We start from the raw sequence: 25578 nt of genomic DNA on the forward strand, positions 1-25578 counted from the left end.
TTTTTTTTTTAATATAATCAGTTTCAACATTCACAGGAAGTTACAGAGGGGAATCAGACAATTATTTAATGGCGCTCATTTTGAGATTCAATGAGTCACAGCATTATAAGCCTTAAAACACAAGTTGTCAACATCACATGTCACAACATGACGTACATAGCCTTAAATCAAACTCTATTACGTTCTCAAGCCGCTTTTTTGCCTATCTGTACATTCTGATTATCAAAAGAAGTATTTTTTTTGTCGCTGTGTGTGTATGGTGACATTTACTGATAAAAATAATCCTGCTGAGCCGATATATAAGCTCCTAATGCCATTTAACACCACCTAGGAGCCAGACCTGCTGCTGGACGCTTCCGGGGCACAGTGCAGTCTGCGGTGCCAGGACAGGCAGCAAGCCTGTCTTATCACCCCCGCTGCACCGCTGACCGGGAGCCGCCCGAGGTAAGCCTGCACCCTAATCCCCTGTCCCAGCCCTGATCCCCCCCACAGACCCAGAGGCCCTTCCTGCACCCCAAACCCCTCGTCTCCAACTCCACTGGGTCGCGGGCATCAACAATTTTCTTCAACTGGGTCGCCAGAAAAAAAAATAGTGTGAAAACCACTGATCTAGAGGATTTCAACAATAAAGTGCAAAGCCCTTCACAAAGGTCAGTATCATTAGCCCCACTTTACAGAAGGGGAAAGAGGCAGCGAGGTGAAGTGACACGCCCAAGGTCATACAGCAGGTCAGTGGCAGAGCCAGGAATGGAATGCATTTTTCCAAAATCCAAACCCAGTGCCTTAATCACAAGACTAAACCTTACACTGGTGTAACGCCGCTGACTGAAAGAGAGCTAGATCAGAATCGGTCCTAAAATTACTGATCAGCACTGCAAGGTACGGCGCACCCTCCACCCCCATTGTCTGCCACAGCTGATCCTGAGACTTGCCGGACAAGACCCCGCTCCCCAGCTGACACTGCAGGTGACAGATCACAATCGCTAACGAATGAGTCAAATAGACAACAAAGCTGTTGGGCTAGATACAAAAATCACCAGCTGAGATTCTGTGGCCTTTGTTTTGATGATCTGAATGCTCTCTTCTGGCCTTAAAAGCTCTATAAATATAAACCCCACTTTCCTCTCAGACTCATTTTCAGCAGGAACCATAAAATCCAGTCAGGTTACAATCAAATTTCCTGCATTTTCTTGTCCAATTAAGAACACTAACATCACCACAGATATTAAATAGATATTTCAAGGCTGAGTCTAATTTGTTTGGTGCACAATATTTGTTGGTTTTTAATGTTGGGGGTGGGGGAAATCAATGCTGAACAAGATTTTGGGCAGCAGGGAAAAAAAAGAGGGGAGGGACGGAAGAATTTGGAAGCTCACCATTAGCCAGGTCAGCTTATGAACCACTTCAAATGCATTTCTCAGCTAAACATTACAGAAGCGGCAGCGGCTCTGCAAAGACTCTGGTTACCCAGTCTCCATCATTTACAGGCATCAGGTTTCAGATTAACAATGCATCCACGAGGAAATGGATGGGAAACAGGGGTAATTTTATCAGCTGGAATGGCAAATGATGCAAATTACTGAAAGGATCATAACCCGGAAGGCACCAAACTGTTACTGGAAGAGTGCAGGGGTCCAAATTCATCCCACGTATAAATCAATCAGGTTGCACCTGGTTTGAATTTGGCTCGGAGATGTTCGAACATGACGGAGCCATCCTCTCCGTCGTAGGCCCACGTACAGCACGGAATAAATTGCAGGATGCTCACAAATTAAAACAGAAACTCTGTATGGTATCAGACCTTTTGAAAACGTTCGGTTAGCGTTAAAGTTGACACTGCAAAATGGAAGGAATTCCTTTGCAAATGATTTTCTCCACGTCCTTGCAAATGTGCCGGAATGACAGAGATGGTTTGCAAGGACAGAAAATGCAGGTCAAGAACTTTTTGATATTTATAGGGTGGCAAGTGACTTTTCAGGTACCTCGTGAGACAAATCCATATCCAGTGGTTAAAATGAACCTGAACCATTGCTCATGCTGAGCGAAATCCCACCACCAAGTGAAACAAATTTCAGCCTCCCGAATAAGGGACAGATGAAAAACAGCGCTTGGGCTAATTAAAGACGATGTAGTGGGGCCAGTCCAGCCTTGAAGGTAATGTGCAGAGCTTGATTATCTGCCTGACTACCAGGTCACATTCTTAAATTCCCTTTTATCTTGATATTGCATGTTATGCAGGATAATGAGCCTCATACTGGTGAAAATTACATAGAAGGCAGTTACACTAATGAAGCAAAATTACCCTGAAATTGCAGCCTCCTGCACTCTCATTTCAAAACTTTAAAACAAGATTGGAAATTAAGATAACAGATGTAGTTAATCTGATTAGAAGTTTATTAAAGCAGTGCCCACTAGCTCTGGCTACGGACCTTTGGAAGACTGTTATAAACACTTTTGTAATCCAGCTATAAAAAGTTCTCCTCGGATGAGGTCAAGTTCACCCCGATGTAACTGAATGGATGTTACACAAGAAGCGAGACTGACCACATCGTACTTTGGCTACGGCCCTAGAATAGAGTAAGTGGGAAGTTTAAGACGACGTGTGAACAATTCTAAACCCACTGATGTAGTCGATGACAGACTTTTGGCAAGGAATTATGTAAATGACACCATTAGAGAGGCTGAAGCCCTAACATTCAAAAACATATTGGGTCAAAATGTATCCCTTCTGGAATTCCACAGGGGATGTAGCCAGCCCATTTAAGCTTTGAAAAGCAGCCGGACACCAAGAAAAGTAATTACTGCATTTAAGGATTGTGCTAGCTAAAGTGCATTAATGCACTACTTGAAACCATCTAAGGGGTCAGATGTGCAACGCTACGTGACTGTCTTGTACTGAAAAAGAAATTCCAGCCCTAATGTATTTAGTACACAACAGAACAAGCCTTTGTGAGCTACAGTGTAAACAGATCGTTCAGAATGTGTATGATTATTACAGCAGTATCTAAGGGTCCCGATTATAGTTCCACGCACTACACAAAGATACACTTGTCTTAGAACCTGTGTTTACTGACTCCCAGTTTAATGCCTTATCCACCAGACCACACTGCCCCTCATGTACTTAAAGCCACTTGGTGAAGTGGCTAAAGAAAAGAAAAAAAAAGGCAGCAAAATAAAACTATGAAAAATAAAGGAATTTTTGAAAAAATATGTGGTGAAAGTTTTCAAACCAGTTCTATCATGCAAAGGAAACTATATATAAAAAAATAAATTAAATTGAACATTAAAGGTGCCACTACATAGCATTTTGGGGCAATCCCCCCCAGCCCAGGTCAACAGATTCAGGTTAGCAGGGCAAACGGCTGTGTGGACAGTGCTTTGAAGTTAAGTTTCAGAGGGGTAGCCATGTTAGTCTGGATCTGTAAAAAGCAACAAAGAGTCCTGTGGCACCTTAAAGACGTATTGGAGCATAAGCTTTCGTGGGTGAATTCCCACTTCGTCAGATGCATGGAATGGAAATTTCCAGAGGCAGATATAAATATGCAGGCAAGAATCAGTCTGGAGATAACGAGGTTAGTTCAATCAGGGAGGATGAGGCCCTCTGCTAGCAGGTGAGGTGTGAACACCAAGGGAGGAGAAAGTTTGAAGTTGTGACTCACTGGGGCTAGAGCCCAGCCTAGGCTTCAGCCCAAGCTCCAGCACTGCCTATACAGCTATTTTTAGAGTGCTGCCACGAGACCCAAGTCTGTCGACCCAGACTGGGAGGCTCGCCCCAAAACGCTGTGGAGACAGACCCTAAGGTTGAGATACAAAGCAGCAAAGACCATCCTTGAACCACCTCCTTAAACTAGGGTATCAAACCTCAAAGTAGTGCATGCAAAAGTTTCATCACAGGGTCAAATGGCTGCATCTACACCAGATTGCCTACTGACGGTACCAGAGCAGTGCCAGGGGTGTTAGGTAAACCCAGGCAGCAGCATTAAACCCTCCTGGTTGCCTAACCCTTCTTAAGCAGGTCTAGACAGCATAGCAGTTAACATGCCAAAGGCCTCCAAGGGTATGAATCCGGGTAGACAGATTCGAGCTAGCGTGCTAACAACCACCAGTGTGGACGTTACGACTCCACTCCAGACTCAGGTTAGCCACCGGAGATCAGACCCGGGGGGAGGGATAGCTCAATGGTTTGAGCATTGGCCTGCTAAACCCAGAGTTGTGAGCTCAATCCTTGAGGAGGCCATTTAAGGATCTGGGGGGAAATCTGTCTGGGGATTGGTCCTGCTTTGAGCAGGGGGTTGGACTAGATACCTCCTGAGGTCCCTTCCGATTCTATGCAGGTATGCTCAAGAGGCTGAGCTGCAGCTCCAGCCCAGCTAGCACCAGCCAGGTTTGCTCTCAGCTTCAGTGTTGACATACTCCAAGTGCCACATTGATGCTAGAGCTCCCCCGAGTGGTAGCAAGGCTGGAAAACAGGGCAATTCATTGGAGGACTAGTAGGAAGGGGTCCCACGGCCACTGCAGGGTTTATGTAACCCACGCACCTCCTAAATGTGGTGTTCTGTCCCATTTTAGTGGCACCAAGACCACTTAGAGAGATTATGAGTTTGCTCTACAGCCTGGGCTAACAGCCAGTTGGCTTTTAGCTCATGCACTAAACTCCAGAGGTCCCAGGTTCAATCCCACCCGACGACAACGACTGGGGTCTGTTGATGTTACACTTCATCATGGCAGGATGGGTTAAAGGTAGCACTGCAGCATACATGCTGGATTTCCTCGTTTCTGAGAGTGTCATGCTTAACATTATTTAACCCTTTCTCTCCATTTCTGTCTTGGTCTGCCTGGCTCTCCTTTAACATTATTCAATTTCACAGAGGAAAAACAGCACAGTTAGTTTCCACTGGCTGCAAACCTCACTTCCAACAGTGAGTTTAGATGCCTGGCTGGCTCAGAAAGGACCACTGAGGAATTATTTATCCCCATTTTTAATAATCAATCTTAATTTATTTCTAGGGTGGGGGCAGGAAATGTCTCCTTGCTGATAGATGACCTCACTTCGGCATTTAGACAGTTTTTTGGTTACTGTTCTTCCTAAAGGACCAGGGGAGGGATGGGCTCCTGAGTGGAGTCATGTATCCAATTCTTCCCAGGTGTTGGACATCTGGTGCTAATCCTGCAACTGGCGCAACAAAACAGCCTAACAGGAGCCTGATGTTCTCAGCAAACAGCTTTGAAACAAACTCGCAGCGCCAACCCGTCCCCAAAACAAGAGGGTCTGACAACCTGAGGGGTTCCAGGAGGAAGAGCGTAACTTCTCTTCTCTTTTCCACGACGGCTGCTCTGCAAGCAGATTTTCACCACCACCAATAAATACTTTGCTTCTAGGTCAATTAACTATTTGCCAGCAACATCTACAACTAAAGGCGGTGAGCCCAAAGCACTGGCAGAAGAACACACGGATACTCTAGGACAGGGGTTCTCAACTTTTTTTTTTTTTTTAAAGTTGCTCGGGCTTTCTGCCCTGGGCCCCAGCAAGTCTAATGCTTGGAGGCCCCCCTGAAACCTGCTCACAGCCCCCCAGGGGGCCCCGGACCCCTGGTTCAGAACCACTGCTCTAGGAGAGTGAAATTCATGGACTTTGTTGAAGGAGCTACTCATAGACGATTGAGGAGGACTTGAACTCAGCCAGAACACTGAGCACGTTCCAGAAGAAGAGCTACTCAGCTGCCAAGGTGGAGAAAGGGTTGCTACACCCGCAAATCACGTGCACCTCCTGGATCCATGAATCCGACGACTCAGGCCCACATCCTCAAAAAGGTATTTAGGCGCCTAACTCCCACAGCAGTTCAGCACCTAAATACCTTTGAGGACGCAAGCCTCTGGGGCTACACTCCTGCTTCTCCCCCGAGTCATTCTGCGGCTTTTGTCTTTGTGGGTTTTGCACACAGCAGACAGGGGCGAGTAAGCTGAAAATACATATAGGAAAACGCGATTGTGAAACCAGAAAACATGGTCAGGCCAGGCCCGGCATACACGTATCTGTGAGAGGCAGGAGCAGGATCCAAAGACCGCTTTCTTTTTCGTTACTGACTTCATTTCAACATCACAGTGTCCCTTTAAATAGCCAAATACATTTTTAAGAATAAAACGGTGCAGGGCCACACGACCCAGTCAGACGGCAACAGCCCCTCCGCCATGGCCTACAATCTTTTTCATAGTACATTTCAAACAAAGATACCACAAGCTGCTTCCCAGCTAATTATAACATTATTCTATACATCCTCAACAGGCAGCATAAGCCCAACGCTGTGCATGTTAAAGTCAACGGCAATCCTCCCACTGAGGACAATATTAGACCATTGGCAGGGCAGTGGAATAAAAATCTGAAGGCCAAGTTACAGGAACAGCTATTCAGCCCAGCTCAGAATAATCACACTGCAAGAGGCCCTTCCCTTCCAGGGATGTCTCTCCCCCCAGCTCATGGTTAAGCAGGTGACTTATCGCCATTATAAATCTGCATAACGAAGTGCTACACCCAGCGTCATCTTTCATGATACAAAGAGGTGAAAAGCAGAAAGAACGACGCCTGCGCCGAGGACCCAGATGCTTCCTGAACGCGTCTGCAGATGACTTCCTGAATACGCACCACGAAAACCACAGCATGCTCCCCGAAGGGGCTAACCCGTGCCGTTCCCTGAGAACGAGATCTGTTTAGATCCTTCAAAGAAGAAAGTGGCTATTATTACAGTAAGCTGCTACCACAAATCCTTTTCTGAACACTTCAGGTTAGAACAGAGATGTTCAAACACACTATTGTCCAATCGTCAGCTAGCAAGAGAAGAACCACCAGAAAACCAATGCTGCATTGCAGCCTCTGCTCTGGGACGGATGCTTTCTCGCTTCTGTCTCCACACAAGCACATTGCAAATAACTCCAGAGACCAGCTCCTCTTAAAGCCCTGGCCAGTTTTACATTGGTTTCAAAGGGAGCAGGCGTGCGCCCCACATGTTCTCCCATACATACGGAGAAGGAAACACCATGCATGTTCCTCGCTATATTGCAAAGGCTGCACCAGAGTCCTTAGCATGTTGATACGTTACTTTCTCCTAAACCCTACCACAAAGCACATTCCATGCTCAGCCCACAGCCTAGATTCTCTCTTCCCCTAATCCTGCTTCCTTTATGTCCAGGTAGGGTAGGGTAGCAAGCCACTTGCTTTGCTAAATGAGCAGAACAATCCAGCACTGCCAACTCTCACAATTTTATCGTGAGTCTCAAGCTATTTGGTATTTTTCAAACGCCAGGCCCGTGGAATTATATTATGCAAAAAATTCAGTTTTCATTTAAAAAAAAAAAGAAAAGAAAAGTTTATTGCCTTGAGGGTTGCAAAGAGATGCTCTGCGATGTGAAACTTCAAGACACTCACCTCAGAAGCCAAACAAAAGGACCCCAAGTTCATTATTTTTTAAATCCCATATTTTAAACCAATCTCAAAGGATTTTTCCCCCTCCGAGATGACACCTGACTCATGATTCCGAATGCTTTGGTTGGTAATCCTGCTCCAATCGTCTCTTTCCCAGCAGGATGAATATCTGCTAACAGAGTGGGGGTGCTTCAAATGAACACTGACAGGAGAAACAGGGAGCAACGCACCTTCGTTTCAAATATGGAGGGACATCATTTTCCACACCACCCCTCCGTTGTAGATGCTGTAGCCCCGTTTTCTGAAGGCTCCTATCTTTTCCCGCATTCAGCTTGCTTCAATTATTCAGGGCAACCCAGGCTGATAATTACACAGTCCCGAGTTGCTGAATAAAACTGATGCTTAATTAGCCAGCAGGAAAGATCGATTAAGATACAGCGGGGCATCTTGCAAAGTTCTTCAGCGGGACTGTGGGGAATAGAATCCGGCTGTGCCCTTCCAAAGGATAAAACATTCTGTGTCTCAGGGACTCGGCTGTAGTTTTATTTAAACCGGATGCTTAGACCGGTCACCCCCCGAAGTTTTATCATCAGATCTTAACTCCCCCAGTGCTACGGTTCACATCCTATAAAGACAGAACTATCGCCAATTCTGGAGCATATCTCCAGCTGAAAACCATAGGCAGAACTCATCTGCCATGGCCTTATCTATCTTATCCCTCGTGGACTCTTCTCCATCTGTGCGATTGCAAGGGAAAGAATTTCCCCCAGCAAGTCAGCACAGGGCACGTTTGTTTAAACCCCAAACAGAGTAATTCACTTCACACTTCGGCCCTGTGCCAGAGTCCTGAACCCAAGTATCCATAAAGATTTGGGGATCCTGGAATCCAAATTCAGAGCTAGCCCTGAACTGTGCAGATGGTAACCCTTGTCTCTGTCAAAGGTCATAACCCAGGAATTAGATGCCCCTAAGCACTAAGGCTCGGGCTGTATCTCTAACACACACACACACAGAGGCTCACCAAATGAAATTAACAAAAGCAAGTATTTCTTCATACAGTGCACAATCAGCCTGCGGAACTCCTTGCCAGAGGAGGTTGTGAAGGCCAAGACTATAACAAAAAAAGGGTTCAAAAAAAGAACTAGATAAATTCATGGAGGATAGGTCCATCAACGGCTATTAGCCCGGATGGGCAGGGATGGTGTCCCTAGCCTCTGTTTGTCAGAAGCTGGGAATGACTGACAGGGGATGGATCACTTGATGATTCCCTGTTCTGTTCATTCCCTCTGGGGCACCTGGCATTGGCTACTGTCGGTAGATGGGCTAGATGGACCTTTGGTCTGACCCACTATGGCCGTTCTTACGTACGCCTTTAGCAACAGGTCAGCAGAGTGGGCAAATGCTCACTCTTCCAATTTGGTATGAGGAAAAGCAACTTATTCACATATATGAATATTCAGGCTTGTTTTCAAAACCTCCATGAAGGACAAATATTCATTGTATGATTTATTTCTGACACCACCAGTGTCCTAGGAAGGGGAGTGTGGTTTAGCGGATAGAGCCATAGACTAGCGTTCAGGAGAGGCGGGTTCAATTCCTGACCTGCCCCGGATCATCCAGTGGCAGAGTCACTTCCCTCCCTGTGCCTCGGTTTCCCCCATCTGTAAAAACGTGGCTAATGCTGTTGACCTCCTGCGTAAAGGACTTTGAGATCTACTGATTAAGAGAGCTAGGTATCATTATAGGAGCAGCGCAAACACAAAACAAGGCCTCATCCCTGCCCTAAAAAGGGGGGGAGCAAGGGATCACTTGGTGGTTTGAGCATTGGCCTGCCAAACCAAAGGTTGTGAGTTCAATCCTTGAGGGGGCCATTTAGGGAATTTGGGACAAAACAAACAAAAATCTATCAGGGACAGTACTTGGTCCTGCTAGTGAAGGCAGGAGACTGGACTCAATGACCTTTCAAGGTCCCTTCCAGCTCTATGAGATAGATATCTCTCCATATATATATAAAAGAATAAAATTGGTTGCAGTCTGAAAAATGCTGGCAGGAAGTAGCTTGCCTCATACACACATTCTTGCATAGTTTAAACACCCCTGCAGCATCTGTCAATGCAACATGCAGCAGACACCCATAGGTTCATACAACAGACCCACATAGGTATGTGGCACCTGCCTCACTGATTTCAAATCAGTGAACGTTCAGAGCCCAAATACCTTTTCTGGATCCGGGCCTCCTTGCTCATTAGGCTAATGGCACCTTTGGAAGCACCCCTCAGAGCCCAGCTGTGGGTGCCCAACCGGTTCAACAAGACGTGGGGCTACCCATTGCAGTCCTGCTACTTTGCACCCGGAACCCTGGCAATTCTGTAGCGCAGAAAACCACCAACCTGGCCTTGACTTGCCGGAAGCCGACCAGAATCGCCTGTCTCTGGTCTCTGGCTCTAGCGCTCAGGTTCTCATTCTGCAGCCCGTCCGCCAGGTAACCTTCAGTATCTGTTAGGGAAGAAAGTTACAACCGTCAGGAAACCACACGGGTGGTGGGCAAGAATTCGATTAGGAGGAAAATGGTTTTCAAGTAAGCCAAGTACGCAGAATGGTCCATTGAAAGCATCTGAGAGCATGTGATCAAACAGCCTACGCTAAAGACAGAAGAGCCTTCAGGCTGACTATTGGAGAGGGTCCGTAACTAGTAAAAGCAATCACACTGGTGGGCGACACACTGAAGTTTTGCCTAAGGCAGGAGATGATCTTGAGCAGCGTCTGGAACTAGGTTTGCATGGCTATAAGCCAAGACAATTGTGGGGAAAAAACCAGCAAGGAACCATGAAGAACCTCGACCAACACAGAAGTGAAACAAGACAAGGATCAGCATAAAGAACAAAAGGGCGTGTCTACCAGAGTTGCGCACCGGCTAGCACAGGTAACAATAGCACAATCTGGGCTTCAGCGTGGGTAGCATGGACCCTGCATAGGTACTCAACTTGCTAACCTTCGTGGCCTTCGTTCCCATTATTCCCCACAGTAGCTGGATTCAAGCTCGCCCGCTGGGGAGACATACCCAAAGTTACAAAGTGAAATTGGGGGCGCGGGAGGGGCTGAAGGAGAAAGAGCCACAATGGAAAGAAAAGTGCGGAAGGAAAAAAAATAAAAGAGACTGGAAAACGAAGTAGGAAGCTGAATACGAGTGTTTTGGACCCACTCCTCACAATGGGTCCAGTTCTGTTCCTCTTGAAATCAACGGCGAAACACACCATGGAGGTCAATGAGAACAGGGTCGGTCCCAAAGCAGAGCATGAGCAAGAAGAATGAGCTTGTGGGTAACTGAACAGAGCTGAGGGAGAGAGATTCCAGAGCCCCCAGTTGGCACAGGGTCTCCAAGCAGCCTGTCCACTGCTGGGTACTGCAGGATTAAGGGAGGTGTTAATAAACGCCCTGCACCAGGCCCCTAACCCAGGTCTTGGCCTTGCGTATTCATGCCATGTACTGACCCAATGCCACACCCACTCCCTCAAGCCATTGTTCCTTTGGAAAAGGCCCCCATGCGTGGGATGCTGAGTCCCGCTGCATGGATTCGCATCTGGGTTTTTTTTGCTTGACCTTCATGTACGCTGCCCAGTCTTGGACCACATGGATCTCCAGGGGGTCTGGATTTCAGCGGTAAACTGACAGGAAGAAGGAGCTGCGGTGCCGTTCAGATTCAGACACAAAACGCAGAGGCTGGGTAACCACCTACACTTCACGGAAATAAAGAGACAACCGTAGGAAAAAACACAGAACCAAGCTTCTCTTTAAAGGAACAGGAGCAAACAATGGGTTATTTGTGGTCAAGTCCAATATACGCTGTGATACAATGTATGATCCTCTTCATCGTTATAGATGAAACACAAGAGGAACCGTAGCCTTTGTTTATTTGATGTGGGACGGTAGGCACAAAAGATGGCTTAAAAGAAGGAATGAGCGTTAAACCTCAAACTACACGCATTTAGATGGGCTCATCTGCACTATTAGCCAAACTGCTTCATGTGCAATATTCCAATACCCAGAGAACTGTATGTTCTTGTTTCAGATGAGCTAGGACAACTCACCTGGAAAAAAAAATAATTTTTGCTTGTGCAAGTATCTCAGATACTACTTATTCCCACTGTTTTCTGATTTACGATCCAACATCTTCTATTTGCATGGATATCGGCTCCCCTTCCAGAGAACTCAAAAATGAACGATTGCTACCAACACCCGGTTCTGATCTCGTGCCAATATAATGCCACATGTTACAACAGCGTTGCTGCCAGTTTATGCTGGCGAAGCAGAGATTAGGATCAATGCCACACTGATGTAAGTCGCCAGTGTATTGGCCTACACGAATTCTAACTGTGACACTAATGAGAGTTTAATATCCTGCTGGCCAGGCTTCCCAATTTTTACACCCCTGCTACATGAAAGTTTGCCGCCCCCGCCCCCAAAAGGAGTGCTCTCTCTTTAGTACACCCTAGGAGTTCACACAGCTCTTTAAAACATTAACTACTCCACCGGCAAGTGCGTAGCATGTTCTCGAGATCAAAATACCAGCAGCCAGAAGACCAGGTGCTACTCCTGCCTGACCTGTGAAGCAGCCAGCGAGCGGGACTCAGGAAGCCTGGAAGTTGTTTTTACAAATTGTTTTTGTACAAGTGGGCTCAGCCCACATCACTTCTAGTTTCTGAAGCAGAGAGTTCCCTCCTGGGATGGCTTCCTTCAGCTGAAGCCATCCATTTCCAGTTGCCAGCCAAAGTAATACTCAAGTTAACAAATACGCTTACGCCAAATCCAGGCTCTTCCCGCCTTCTCTGGCTTACTGTTTTCTCCTCATTTCCTATCACAGCCCTCTCGTCCCGCGCCACCGTCTACAGAGCAGACACTTCCATTAGGACAAGGCTTAACGTGACCCACCTGCTTTCCCTGTGTCCTGGCAAGAGCACAGCTGCCTTCCCTTATTCCACAATTCGAGTCCCGAGAAGCAGCTGTGTCTTGTTAACCCCTCCTTAGGGCAGCTTTCCTAGGTCTGCCTTAGGTATACGGCCCCCTTTAGCCTAGGAGCCGAGCCCCTCACAATCTTTAACCTCAGAACACCCCTTCGAGGTACGGAAGTGCTGTTGTCTGCACTTTATAGATGGGGAAACTGAGGCCCTGATCCTCAGAGGTGTTTAGGCGCTTGAGCCTATTTAAATCGGTGAGAGTCAGGCACTTAAATACGTTTAAGGACCTGGGCCAGAGAGATTAAATGACCTGCCCACGGTCACGCAGGAGATGCGTGGGAAAGCAGGCAGCTGAACGTAGGTTTCTGAAGTTCCAGGCAAGCCCTCTATCCCTTGGGCCATGTTTCATTTCCTACGCCTGTAGGCAGGGCCGGATTAACCTTCTGTGGCCTGGAGCCAAATATATTTGTGAGCTCCCATGTAGGCAATGGAACATGGCGTGGGGAGCTCGGTCCCCAGAGCAAGGGGCCAGCCAGGGGCAATGGGGCATGACAGGGGTGGCCCTGCTCCACCCAGGCGAGGGCACCATTTACAAACCAGCAGTTGCCAGACACACAGTGGCCTGACCGGCCCTGTGCTGCCAGCCTCCCCCTTCCCCTCACGGGGCAGGCCCATGCCGCACCATACAACCCCCCGCATCCAACGCCGGAACCCCTCTCCCCCGATTCTCTGTGGCCAGAGCCCCTCTGGACCTGCTCTTCCCTGCACCACCCCCACACACATATGCACAGCACCTTGCACATCACCACCCCGCCCAGCCCCACCACAACTGCCCAGCACCCCACACAGAACCCTCACTCCCTAGTGCCCCAACACAGAGATCTTCCCCGCCCCCTTACAGCCCAGCACCCCCCCCCCCGACTCCCAAGAGACCCACTCCCCAACACCCTGCCTCCCGGACACACTCACCGGCCCTGCTGGGAGGCAACTGTCTGCTGGGGTGAACCAGCAGCGCAGGCAGAGCTGGCCCCAGGGCCGGGAATTGCTCTGGCCTCTCAGGAGTGGTGCAATCTGCCAGGCCAGGACCTGGCCAGGTCCCTCAAGACGCACTTTCCCTGGAGGGGCCCAGGCAATCCCCCCACATTGTCACCCGCTGCAACTAGCCGAGACTGGCCAGGCTTCTGCCCCAGTCCCAGGCAGCTCAGCGCTGTGGAGACAGGTGGGACGCCACAGGTGGTGGGAAGCAGAGACTGCCCGGAGCCAGAGGTGCACTGGGGTCTGGCCAGGGGACAGAGAGGAACAGGGGTGTGGGGCCAGGAGGTGGAGAGGAGCCTTCAGCCTGAGGAGCAAGTGATGGGGTGGGGAGGAGCCAGCAGGCTGGCGGGATGTCAGGGCGCAGTACAAGTGGAGCAGGCCAGCATGGGCCTGGCTCCCTGGAGCCCCATTGTAAACCCCACACTGTCTGTAGGAATTTAGCTTGTGACACAGAGGCATGGTACCACTGGCCCAGGAGAAGCCCAATGATGCCATTTGGGAAGCCAGGCACAAACCCCTGAAGGCGGATTTATGGTAATGCCAGCTAGGTGCTTTCCAAACACTAAGAAGGACAGTCCCTGCTCGGAGCAGCTCACAGTCGAAGGACAGACCAGTAGAGAAAAGTTAGGGGACGGGCACTAAAACAGGCAATTTATTATATACAAGTCAACTCATTTCCCTGTAAGCAGCACAGCAGAAACGGGTCATAAGGAGGGACTTAAGGGAAAACGATTGTATGGACCATATTTCCACAGCTAACACGAGTGGAGACAAAAGTGTGCGCCCTCGTCATAAAAATATAAATACAAGTTGCATCCCTCTGCCATTTTTAAAGGTAGATTAACTCCATGAGTATGAGATTAGCTGTAATATGGGATTTACTTACCAGGACGTCTGTGTGGATCAGCTGCAGGATAAATTATAATAAAACCACACTCACTCCTGCAAGCTACAGCGAGCTCCCTTTCTGAGCTGTCTGCTTGTTTATAGCACCAGGAAATGAAAAAGAAAGCCCGACCATAAACTTTCAAAGTGGATCAGGAAGAGCAATATGTAAGCACCTCTAGAGTAAATCACACACTGATGTTAGTTTCACTGCTTAGCTGTAATGCAATATTCTTGATGTTTATAGATTGCTCGCCACGATCCACTCTGAAAGTTTACAGGACTCCCTTTTCATTTCCTGCTGCTTTTAAAAAAAAAAAAAAAAGTTAAAATTTCATCAAGCGCTTCAGTGGAGTTTGCAAAGGAGATCGCAGTTAATCCAGTGGGAGATGCACAGGGTCATAAAATTATGTCACAGCTAGTAAAGTCCAGGTAGTAAATAACATTATAATGGCAGCTCTAAATTCTAGGAGCTAATCAGCACTCAGCAATGAGGGGGATGAAAGGTTTTAAAATACCACATGTGTGTCTCTCTCTGCTACCCAGGAACTAGATATCAGAGGGCACATAACAGCACCTGTATCAGTGCACTTAAATCCAACTACAGTTCCTACCCAGACATTACTCATGGACTCAGAGGCATGGTTTTCCCAAAGAGTTGCACAGATTTACCCATGCAGGTGAGTGCCGATCGCATCAGCATTCTCGGATACTGTTTTCCCCTTCCCACACCACTCCCGTCACCCTGCCCACTCCCCTATCCAGGTGGGAGTGGGAGGGACTTGGAGGCAGCTGCTAACACAGGGACTACAGAAAGTGTGGATACACTGAGCTTCGGCACGAATGCTTCAAGATCTGCAGAACTTGGGGCATCCACAATTTTGCAGGGCCAGATTCGCCTCCCCGAAACAAGACTATAAGGAAACTAAATCTGCAGGTTCCACAGAAAGGATGATTTAGCCATGAGCAAAGACAGAAGGGTTTGGCCAAAAGTCTGATTCAAACCCACAAGGGAGCTGAACCTCAGACCGGAGATTACCCTGATGCCTTCACCTTGCCCTGCTGCAGTGGTCTGAATACACCACCATCTCACCAGCCTCCATGCTCCTGAGGCAGGACAGTCTGGGCAGACCCAGAAACAACGGCCTTGAATTTTCAGCTTTAAACACAGAGTTTCAAGCTTTATCCCTGAACTCCCTGACATGTGAGAGAGTCCAGTGATGCTATCTCCACACTGTCCACGGCTTAGTCTCCTTCAGGAAGGACGAAGGGTTAAAGAGTATTTGTAAAGGGGACAACAGCATCAAGGCTGCTTGTCCTGAAATTAGACCCCACCAGCTTTGTTGTGCGTTGACACAAGCACCGGACCAGCTGCTCCGTTCTGCCCGGGACCTGCACTCCAGCAGAAACAGGCTTCAGGACACCACAGCTCACAAGAATAGGGCCACACAGGCAGGGGCGCTTGGGGGATGTGCCACGGTTTACCCACATCACCGGCATGTCTGCAAACCAAACAGCACTCTGGAGTTTTGGTGGGTTAGTCACCCTGCTGAGAAACAGGGATTTTTTTTTTTTTAAAACCACTTTGGTTTGAAAGCAGAGACAAGAATAAAAAACCCACCTGGGGAAGGAACTTTTAAATATCAAGAAAAAAAAGGTTTCGTAGAGGGCGTTTAGACTTTGAGCCAAAAACTGGGGCCTCAAATCTGCAGACACTGACGCGGGCGCTGAACTTGACTCACAGGGGTGACGCTTCAATGATAATAATGCGCCAGGCTTCAATGGGGCTACTGGCGGGTGGAAAGTTAAGCGCAGGTTTGCCAGATCGGTGCCTAACTCCAGAGAGAGAATGCAAGGTAGTAAATAGCTTTGAGCCCACAGCGGTTGAACGCCTATCGCAATAGCACCACTGTTACTAACAAGCCATTCATTAGCTATTCTTGTGTCTTATGGATGGCACCGAGGCATCCCTGAGTTATGCAGGAGCGTATACCTTTAATATCAGAAACTGGACATTACTGGATGAAGCGCTCAGTACGTTCTTGGTGTCTTATTTCTGATCTTGATTTTAAATAAACTCTCCTGGGGATGCACTTTGCAAACACAGAAACAGCCTGAGCGCCTAAGTAGCTGGAATCCTCCTTAAGTACAGAAAGGCCCGACCACTGTACAGATTGTTAAGACGCAGCAAGTTTGATACAGAAGTATGTGACATGCAATTAATCTCCATTCATAGCCTGCTATACTTGTCAGCAAACAAAGGCTCTGCTTTAGAAGGAGATCTGAAGCCTTCAATTAAAAACAGTCAGCTAACAAGAAAATAATCTAAGTTAAAGGGAGGTGGCAGGTGCCGAAATGAGTTGTTTACAAAAGTGTCAGCTCTGAACAATAAAGGGCTGCACGTCAAAAATGCGAAGGGGGTGAACTTCACTGCAGCCTCATGATTAAAAATAAAGAGCAGGAAATTCACGTGCACAGCTGGGGGAAAGACACAGCCCATTTGAAAGCGAGCTTTGACGGGCCTGTATGCTACGCTCTCTCTCTCTCAAATGTGACCCATCTCCAGGCTGAAAGCTTTGCATGTCCCAGAAGGGGAGAAAGTCAGAACTCCTAGCTACTACTGGAATGGGGAGGTGCGAGCTACAGCAGGTTTTGCTCAGAAGGTGTCCAGCACTCGGAAGTGTACTGTAGTGAGCCTGGCAGGGGAGACCTGTTAGCAGTGCTCTGGATTAAAGGGACAGTATCAAAATTTCTGAACAGTGTGTGTGTTTGTCAGTCATAGCCATAGGTGCTGCAACTAGGGGTGCAGCCGCACCCCCTGGCTTGCAGTGGTTTCTATTATATACAGTTTGGTTCAATGGCTCTCAGCACTCCCACTATATAAATTATTCCAGCCCTGCCCGGTCACAGCATAACAGGGGAGAGAAATAGGGAATTAAAAGGGATTGTTATTCCATACACGTTGGCAGGGGAACTCAGGGCCGGGTGTAAGATCGGAAACAGCTCTTAACTGCCTTTAAAAAAAATAAATCCTCCGATTTCAAGAGAAATGCCCAGGCCCCAAACAACTGGGGTGAGCTAAGTTGGGAACAAGATGCATTAGGCACAGCTAAGCATGGAAGCAACATAGATCCATCCCTGGCGCTGAAACGGACACCTGTAGATGTGGGAAATTTTCCCAGAGCCTTTAGTCACCATATTACAGTATCATTATAAGAGAGTTCTCACTAATATTTGTAAGGGTCTGTGAGGTGCTAACCAGGTCACGTTTGTAATGTGTTTAGGGATCTGCAGATCGAATGGGCCAAAATTATAACTGCTCAGTCTATGCATCGGTTTTAATAAATGAAGAACAAGAGTCCCTTGACATTTGTGAAGAAATAAAGGGAAACAGATTTAAAAACTACCCACACACGTCATGCTGCCGCAGTTATGCGTCTAACAAGGTCAAGGCTACCAGCTGCATCTCCCGGTAGGTTTGTCGGTTAGGATACTTAGCAGTAGGAAGTTTAGCACCGTGTTCGTAACCAGAGGCAGAAATTAAAGCTGGTGCAATTTTCACAGTCTCCTGGGAGGATTGGAAGCCCACTGTTTCCATTAGAGTTGCTACTTAAACTGGGAATTTTTCCCAACAGGGCAATCTTGTTTATTGCTCCCGAACGTTGCCATGTGCCAAACGGGCACAACTCCACTGCACTAAGATGCCGTCACATGCCGAAGACGCATCCAAACCTGTCAGCATGATACTTTGGGGGCCGCTTCACCCCACATCGGAACATCAATGCCCTACCAATGCCATTACCCTCCAAAACTAGCCCCCCCAATACGGAACAGTAACACCCATCTCCTATACAGTGTTTTTCCATCAGTAGATCTCAGAGCACTTTACAAAGGAGGTCGGTGTCATGATCCTCATTTTACAGATAGGGAAACTGAGGCACGGAGCCATTAAGTGATTTGCCCAAGGTCACCCACTAGGTCAGTGGCAGAGCTAAGAATGGAACCTAGGCCTCCCGAGTCTTACTCCAGTGCTCCATCCCCTAGGCCACATTCTCATCCCCCTTTCTGACATGGAATCATTCCAAGGCACACTGAGATAATCCCAGAAGCACCAGGTCAGGTCAGGCCACGTTCCCCTCAACATCCTCAGCTGGAAGGGGGAGAGGCCTATGCAAGCTAGTGGTCTGGAACCCCACCCCTCCTCAGAAGGAGAAGCCCCTACTCCCACCTACAGAACCGTCTCCTCCCGGAGCCACTTAGCAAACAACTTCAGCAAATTCTCCTCATTTAGCCGAGACGGGGGGGAATTGGGTTACCTTCAAGGAGCCTCTGGATCTCCTCAGGGATGATGGGGGGCATCTGCATCGGGAAGAAAGAAGGGAAGCGTCCCAAGTGCAAATCTCCAGAGGCTGCTTCTGCTGCTGTCCCTGAGGTGCAGAGGCTGACTGATCCAGTGAGAGAGGAAGCAGGGAGGGTGGGGCCTGCCCTGCACTGTAGAGGGAGAGGGACTACCTCAGGTGCTTCCTGTTTCACCTACCCCAGGATTGCAGCCTGCAAACACCTGCATGATGCAGCAGCAGTAGAAATGCACTTGCAAATTCAGTGCAAGCCCCTGTACTTGCACCATAGTCAGGGAGAGCCCTGGGGTGCGTGTGCTTGGTTTACCATGCAGCCTCTTGTACCTACCCGCTTGCCTAGAGAGAACACTGGGCTGTGTGTGTGTACTCTGCATTGTCATTTGGCTTCCTATGTCTGCCTGCCCCTTGCATACGGGGAGCCCTGAGTGGAGTGTGTTACAGTGCAAACCAGACTATCCTTCCTGCAGCTTGCAGGGGGAGAGAAGTGAACTCTGCTGCACTGTCATGCAGCCTCCTTTGTCCTCACACCCTGCAGAGGAAGGAAGTGTATTCTGCCTCATTGCAATGTTCCACCCGCCCACTTCCAGGATCCCAACAGGTGCAACACGCTTTCCTATTCCTATGGCTTGAACTAGTTTGCATGCTCCAATCTGCATCCCGCTAAACCAGTTTTATTGACTGCCATAAATGCAAATTCCTGCATTTCCACAGTCTCATAACAAAAGTGGCCACTGAATTAGATTTGCTCACAGTCCTACATCTCTTCTGAAACCTGAACTGGCCTAGGCTGACTGTAGGGAGCCCTCCCGTGTCTTAACTTGCGTGCATGAACTTTCAGGCTACACGTGGACCAGAAAAATCAATCTTTCCCTGATTTATAAGCACAAATGGTCCCACTGACTTGACTCACACTCACATGGATCCGGCCCAAATTTTGTGCAGGGCTTTGAGATCCTTCAGTATGAGAGGCACTGGAGAAATGGAACATTGCTAGTGTCAGGCTGTCTGGAATGGCTCATGAATGGTGGTTGCCAACCTCAGGGCAAACCAGGGCACCAACCCAGGTAGTGGAGGCTGGGGGAGGCTAAGGTTCTCCACCACAGCCCTGGGACTGGGCCGTGGTGGGGCTCAGAGCTCCTCTGGACAGCCCGGGCTCAGGGTTCAGCCCCAGCCAGCTGGGGTTTGCGGCTGCTCGTGACGCCAGCAGGCCAGTGAGGTTCGGGGCTGCTCTGGGCACCGGCGGGCCGGCCGGGGTTCAGGGCTGCAGGCGAGGAGGGAGGGGGACAGAAGAGGCAGAGTGGGGGTGGGGCTTTGGGCAGAAGATGCAGGGCAGGGGGCTATCCTCCCTGAATGGGCAATGCAAGTGCCGCCTATGCACAAACCCCAAATTGGCTGTGTGTTCTATGATTAGATTTCACCAACCAAATATCAACGGTGAACTTCTCACTCATGATAACAGCTTTAACATGGAGTCAGTCTCCTTGGGCGCTCCGGGCTATCTTGCCACCCAGGCAAGCTTGCCTTTGTGATTGATGCTCCCTTACACCAAAAATCACAACACTTCAGGTTGCTCCCAGTCCCAAAGCACCAGTAAAGCACCCCCTGTATCTCTCAAAGACAACGCTTGTAACCCATCCTATAATAAACTAACGAAAGGTTTGTAAACTAGGAAAAAGAAACGAGAGTTATGTACAAGGTTAAAGCATGTAAACATACACACCCAAATGAGATACAGTCTTAGATTCCAAGAGATAAGAGTAGCTGCTATGATATGCAAGATTTATGTGCCCATTAGGGCTAACCCAAGTTGGGGACCCCTTGCTTATGCTTAGAAATCTTCACCCCTCGGAGTTCAAGCAGCATAGGGGTAACAATTGCTTCTTAACAGGTATTTCTATTCTCTTCCCCCAGTGTTCAAGCTGTGATGGGATGAGGGTTTGTGCATGTATGAAGAAAGCAATCAACAAAGTCTTTTGTTCACTGCGGTTTGACTGGTGTCTATAAGCCTTCCTGGGTTGGGGAGGCGCTAACACCTCTTGCAGTAAACTAGTATTTCACACTTGGTAATGCTTCTCCCCGACTGTGGGTGTTTACCATCTTAGCAAACATTTTTTTAGAGTTGCAGAGCTTTATTACTTAAATATTACCTTATAACATGGAATACAGATCTAAGAAGTAAGACGAATACATGCAGCATCCTACAAGCATTCCATAAAATCCAAACACATTCTTAGAACTCTAATATCTATTTTCACAATGCTACTACCCAGGCGAGCCAGACTGGTTTCCAGCTCTGTATTTGTCAGTGTCGAGTGAGGCCCAGTGGCCATGGCACAAGCTGGCACCCGGTCTGCCAGCGTCCCAGTTCGTATTTATTATTATGTAACAAAGATAAGTTTCTGCGATCTTGCCATTTTCACTTAGCTACGTTTTTATTGCTGGCCCATGATTTTTTTTGTTTTTAAATGCTCTTTTCCTGACACAGTGAATATCCTTAAAGTGGTAACAGAGTTTAACACTTGGCCACGTGCAGCAGCATTAAGCCGGCACAGCTTCACAAAGTGCAGCTGGGCATGCTCCTACCAGCAGCGAATTTAGCCCAATTATTGTAGGGTTGGAAAAGCAAACTCTGGGCAAAAAAGAGAAGAGAAGGGGGATGTGTTGGGCCCCGATCCTGCAAACACTTACGCCCGTGCTTAATTTTGCTACTGTGAGATGCCCCCTTTACTTCAATAGGCATTACTCACAATCGTTTTTTGCATGATTGGCATTTTGCCGCTGTGTGCACGTATGACTTCAGAGGAACAGCGATCCAGTGGTTAGGGGGCTGGCTTCAGAGTGGAGACACAACCTGGGTTCAATTCCCTATTATGACTTAGCCTCAGCATGTGATTTGGAGCAAGCTTTTTCGCCTCTCTCTATGCTTCAGTTCCTCATCTGTAAAGTAGCCCTGCCCTGCCTCACCGAGGGGCTGTGAGGATAAATATACCCAAGAGGGTGAGGCGCTCAGATACTATGGTAATGAGGGCCATGTAAGTGCCTACCGCACACGGACGGTTACATGTCCGTGTTGTGAGTACTGGAATGACTGTGGAGAATTGTGATGCTACACGTTCTGAGACCGGTTATGCAAAATAAGAAAGAAAGGATGTGGTGTGTTTAAGTTAGGTTAGGGTGACCAGATAGCAACTTTGAAAAAACAGGATGGGGGTGGAGAGTAATAGGCACCTATGTAAGAAAAAATCCCCAAAAACGGGACTGTCCCTTTAAAAATGGGACATCTGGTCACCCTAAGTTAGGTAAAACTCAGATAAAGAAAGAATGCAAGATTAAATGCAGGTGTTTTGGTTTCTGTGGGGTTGTGTCTGTCTGTTCTCAAAGGAAGGAAACCAGAACAATGTTTACAAGTTACTGTGTTGGGGTTTTTTTAAAACTGAACTATAAATAATATTTGATGTAAGGTACAATCCTGCAAATACCCACAAAGAAAGAACACCTGCCAAAAAGAGATGACTTGAAAGAAGGAAAAGTGGGAGAAATGCTTAACAAATCCATGGGTATCTAACTAAAAGGATGATGTTGCTATCTGGTTTTCTACATGCTGCGCCTTTAAATGAAGTCTCTCCGTGTGCTGCAGTGACAGCTGCCATTTTGTGCTTCAGTTACAGAGTGAGAAGCACCCTGTGCTCTCTCGCTCAAAGAGTCTTTGTATTTGTTGTGTGTGTCCAGGAAAACAAATCAGCTAGGACCGTAGATCTATCAGTAAGCTGTACTTCATACCCATGTGTAACTTCACAGCCGCCTCAGATCCTTCTGTCCCAAAAGCACTGGTCCCAACCACTTGAGCTAAAGGAGACTCTTCATGAGCGATAAGTAGTATAAGGCCTTTGACACATACTTGAGTGGTTCTCACAGCATGCAGAAGAGGGCAGTAGTGTGTGTGTGTATATATAGACAGATATATATGTGTACGTATGTGTATATATAAACTCACTAGCCAGTTCGTTACAATACACAAATAAAAAGCAAATGCTTCCTGTGGGTGACTGATAAAAATGGGTGAGCCAGGAAGAGAACTAGGTTCCCTGGACCTGGTGAAATGCCTTCAGATGTGCCAGCAGCACCAATGAAACCTGATCAATGCAAATCCAGAAGGACAACATTTTCATCCTACCGCTCTGCAAAGAACGGGAGGGTCTGTCTCCTGAGTATCATTTGCACTTCTATTGCAACCTTTCACTCAGTGATCTCAAAGCACTTTACCAGCAATGAACTAGCACTCGGTACAATGATTGAGACTCACAACTGTCCTGTGTGGTCGATATTATTCTTAAATCCATTTTACTGTTGGGGAAACCGAGGCACAGAGAGTTTACCAGCTTGATTTCTGAAAATTGAGCCAAAAACGATTTACTCAAGATCAGCAGCTAAATTGGGAATAGAACCCAGGAGACCTTCCAGAACCCTGCACTAACCACTCAAGCTTCTTCAGCAGAGAGCAGAGCCCAAGTGTCCTGACTCTCAGCTAAACAGCAAATATCACCTTCCTTTTTGCCACTTCCGTTTCTTAATGTATGAACCAGATACAATTTTAGGGTGGGCGAGCTGGGGAAGAGGAGGCTGGTGTTGATGACGGATAAATTCCACTGCAGCATTGTCATGAAGCATCAAGGTTTCCAGGCTGTCAATCCAAAATGCCTCCCCTACACGATCACAGCCCCGCCTTAATCATCTTCGGGCCCAGGTTCAACAGACAACCTCGCTCCTAATGATATTCCGTTAACTGGACAAATCCCTTTGAAGGCTTGTCTTGCTTTGAAATCCAATTTCACAGGAAGCCAGATCTGATTGCGGGTAGCTATGGAAACCAAGCCGGGCAGCCTTGGAGGAGCTGAGAGATGCAAGGAAAGATGGGAGAGTCAGAGTCCTTTACTGCTCTGTCGGAAATATCAAAGGATCTAGAGAGGTTGGCAGGAGATGTGTCCCTGCGTAGGGACTGTTCTGTGTGGCTGGGTACCAGGCGTCTGTCAGTGGAGGTAAGCAGCCAGCTGTCCTGTCACACAAGCTGAAGATGGAACTAAATACACAAAGCCATAACTGTGCAGGTCTTTTCCCCTAATACATCAGCGTCTCAGCCTTCCTCTCCCTGTCCCCTGCCCATTCTAAAAGGTTAACAACAAAAGGGTAACAAGGTTAAACCACAAAGCCCTGGCTGATAGCAGTCCTTTCAAGTGGCTGCGCTGAAATTAATCTGAAATTTCTTGCAATTGGATAAGATGAGGTACCCCGGGCTGTAGAGGGGAACCATTGTATAAGAACATAGGATTTGCTAAACTCAAGCAGATTATTCATTCTTCCTGTCTGGTGCTGCAGCACCTAAGGTTCATTTCTGGACCCTTTTGTTCCTCTAGCTCAATATCACAGCTCCTTCCAGCCTGGACTAGATCACTGGTCTAACCATTCCAGAATCACAGCTCCTGCCGTTCCAGAGCTGACTACTGGCCCATGCCGTGCCATCTCCTGCCTCTCTCTCGGTGACCAATGCTTCAGTGAAAGGGAAAAAACAAACAAAAAGTCATGCATCTTTGAGCAATGTTGGGTAATGTTACTTGGGTTATTGATCAGATATTACAGGCTGCAGTTCTAGCACCCTCAAGATTATATGTTTGTGTCATTTGTATAGTCCAGCAGGTTCTGTGTGAGGGACCATACCATTTTAATGGGGTTTTCAGCATGATTAACCTTATGGCCATTTGAGGAAAGCGTGGTCTCAACCACTTGTACAGCCAGCTTAGTTAACTAAGTTAGCCCTCTCTTATCCGATTGCTTTGATCACACAGCCGGGCACCTCTGAGGGAAGATTGAAAAAACTGGGTTTGTTTAGTCTGGAGAAGAAAAGAGTGAGAGGGGACATGATAGCAGTTTTCACGTACATAAAAGGTTGTTCCAAGGAGGAGGGAAGAAAATTGTTCTTCTTAACCTCTGAGGCTAGGACAAGAAGCAATGGGCTTAAATTGCAGCAAGGGAGGTTTAGGTTGGACATTAGGACAAACTTCCTAACAGTCAGGGTGGTTAAGCACTGGAATAAATTGCCTAGGGCGATTGTGGAATCTCCGTCATTGGAGATTTTTAAGAGCAGGTTGGACAAACCCCTGTCAGGGACAAACACTGAGTCCTGCCTTGAGTGCAGGGGACTGAACTAGACGACCTCTCGAGGTCCCTTTCAGTTCTATGATTCGAACCAACTGGGAGCCAATTGATCAGCACTTACTGAAATCAAAGGGAAGGTAAAAAGTTTCATCCCCTCTGAACTATAGTAACTAGACATGGGCTGAAATCAAAACGCCATGTCCAAATGTTCTCTAACTTTGGAGATGCTAAGATCCAATCCAGATTTTGCACCGGGGAAACAAAATCAATCAATTAACCTCAGGCCTGGCAGTTAGCTTGAATTCAGGGTGTTCTCTGTCATGCGGCCTCAATTTTATTATTATTTATTTACTTGTATTGTGGTAGTGCCTAGGAATCCCACTTATGGCCCAGGATCCTATTGTGCTAGGCACTATATAAACACAGAAGAAAAAAATGCTCCCTGCCCTGGGAAAAAAAAATTTAGCAGTGACTTTTTTCGGTGAAGAGTGCGGATTCAGCTATACTATACTTGGTTAATTTGCGTCAGTTTCGCCAAATTGTTTTGGTCGGGGGAAAAAAACTTGGAAAAAACGGATACGTTTTGACATTTTTTCCAAAGAGACATTTCAGTTTTTTGGCTTGAAATGATTTTTCTTTTCCAAATGTCCTTTGATCATTTTTAAAAAATAAATAAAAACATTTAAAATTGCTTGAAATCGAATTGTGACATTTCGTTTCAGGTCAAGCAAAACACAGCGCGTGACTCAACATCATTTTTCCCCAACTTTTCAATTAG

General features: G+C 47.4%; 1 protein-coding gene across 2 annotated transcripts in view; it reads right to left on the reverse strand.

Moving 5' to 3' along the window:
• SKAP1 (src kinase associated phosphoprotein 1) overlaps nt 1–18785 on the reverse strand; it is a 224680-nt gene extending 205895 nt beyond the window's left edge. For both annotated transcript variants that reach the window (XM_044999131.1, XM_044999130.1), the window contains exons 1-2: nt 18609–18785; nt 9808–9913 (exon numbers count right to left, since the gene is read on the reverse strand). In XM_044999131.1, coding sequence (XP_044855066.1) covers nt 9808–9913; nt 18609–18657 — 155 coding nt within the window. In that variant the 5' untranslated portion in view covers nt 18658–18785. The remainder of the gene's footprint in view (nt 1–9807; nt 9914–18608) is intronic.
• Nucleotides 18786–25578: the final 6793 nt, after the last annotated feature.

This window comes from Mauremys mutica, chromosome 25, assembly GCF_020497125.1.
Source record: "Mauremys mutica isolate MM-2020 ecotype Southern chromosome 25, ASM2049712v1, whole genome shotgun sequence".
NCBI lineage: Eukaryota > Metazoa > Chordata > Testudines > Geoemydidae > Mauremys > Mauremys mutica.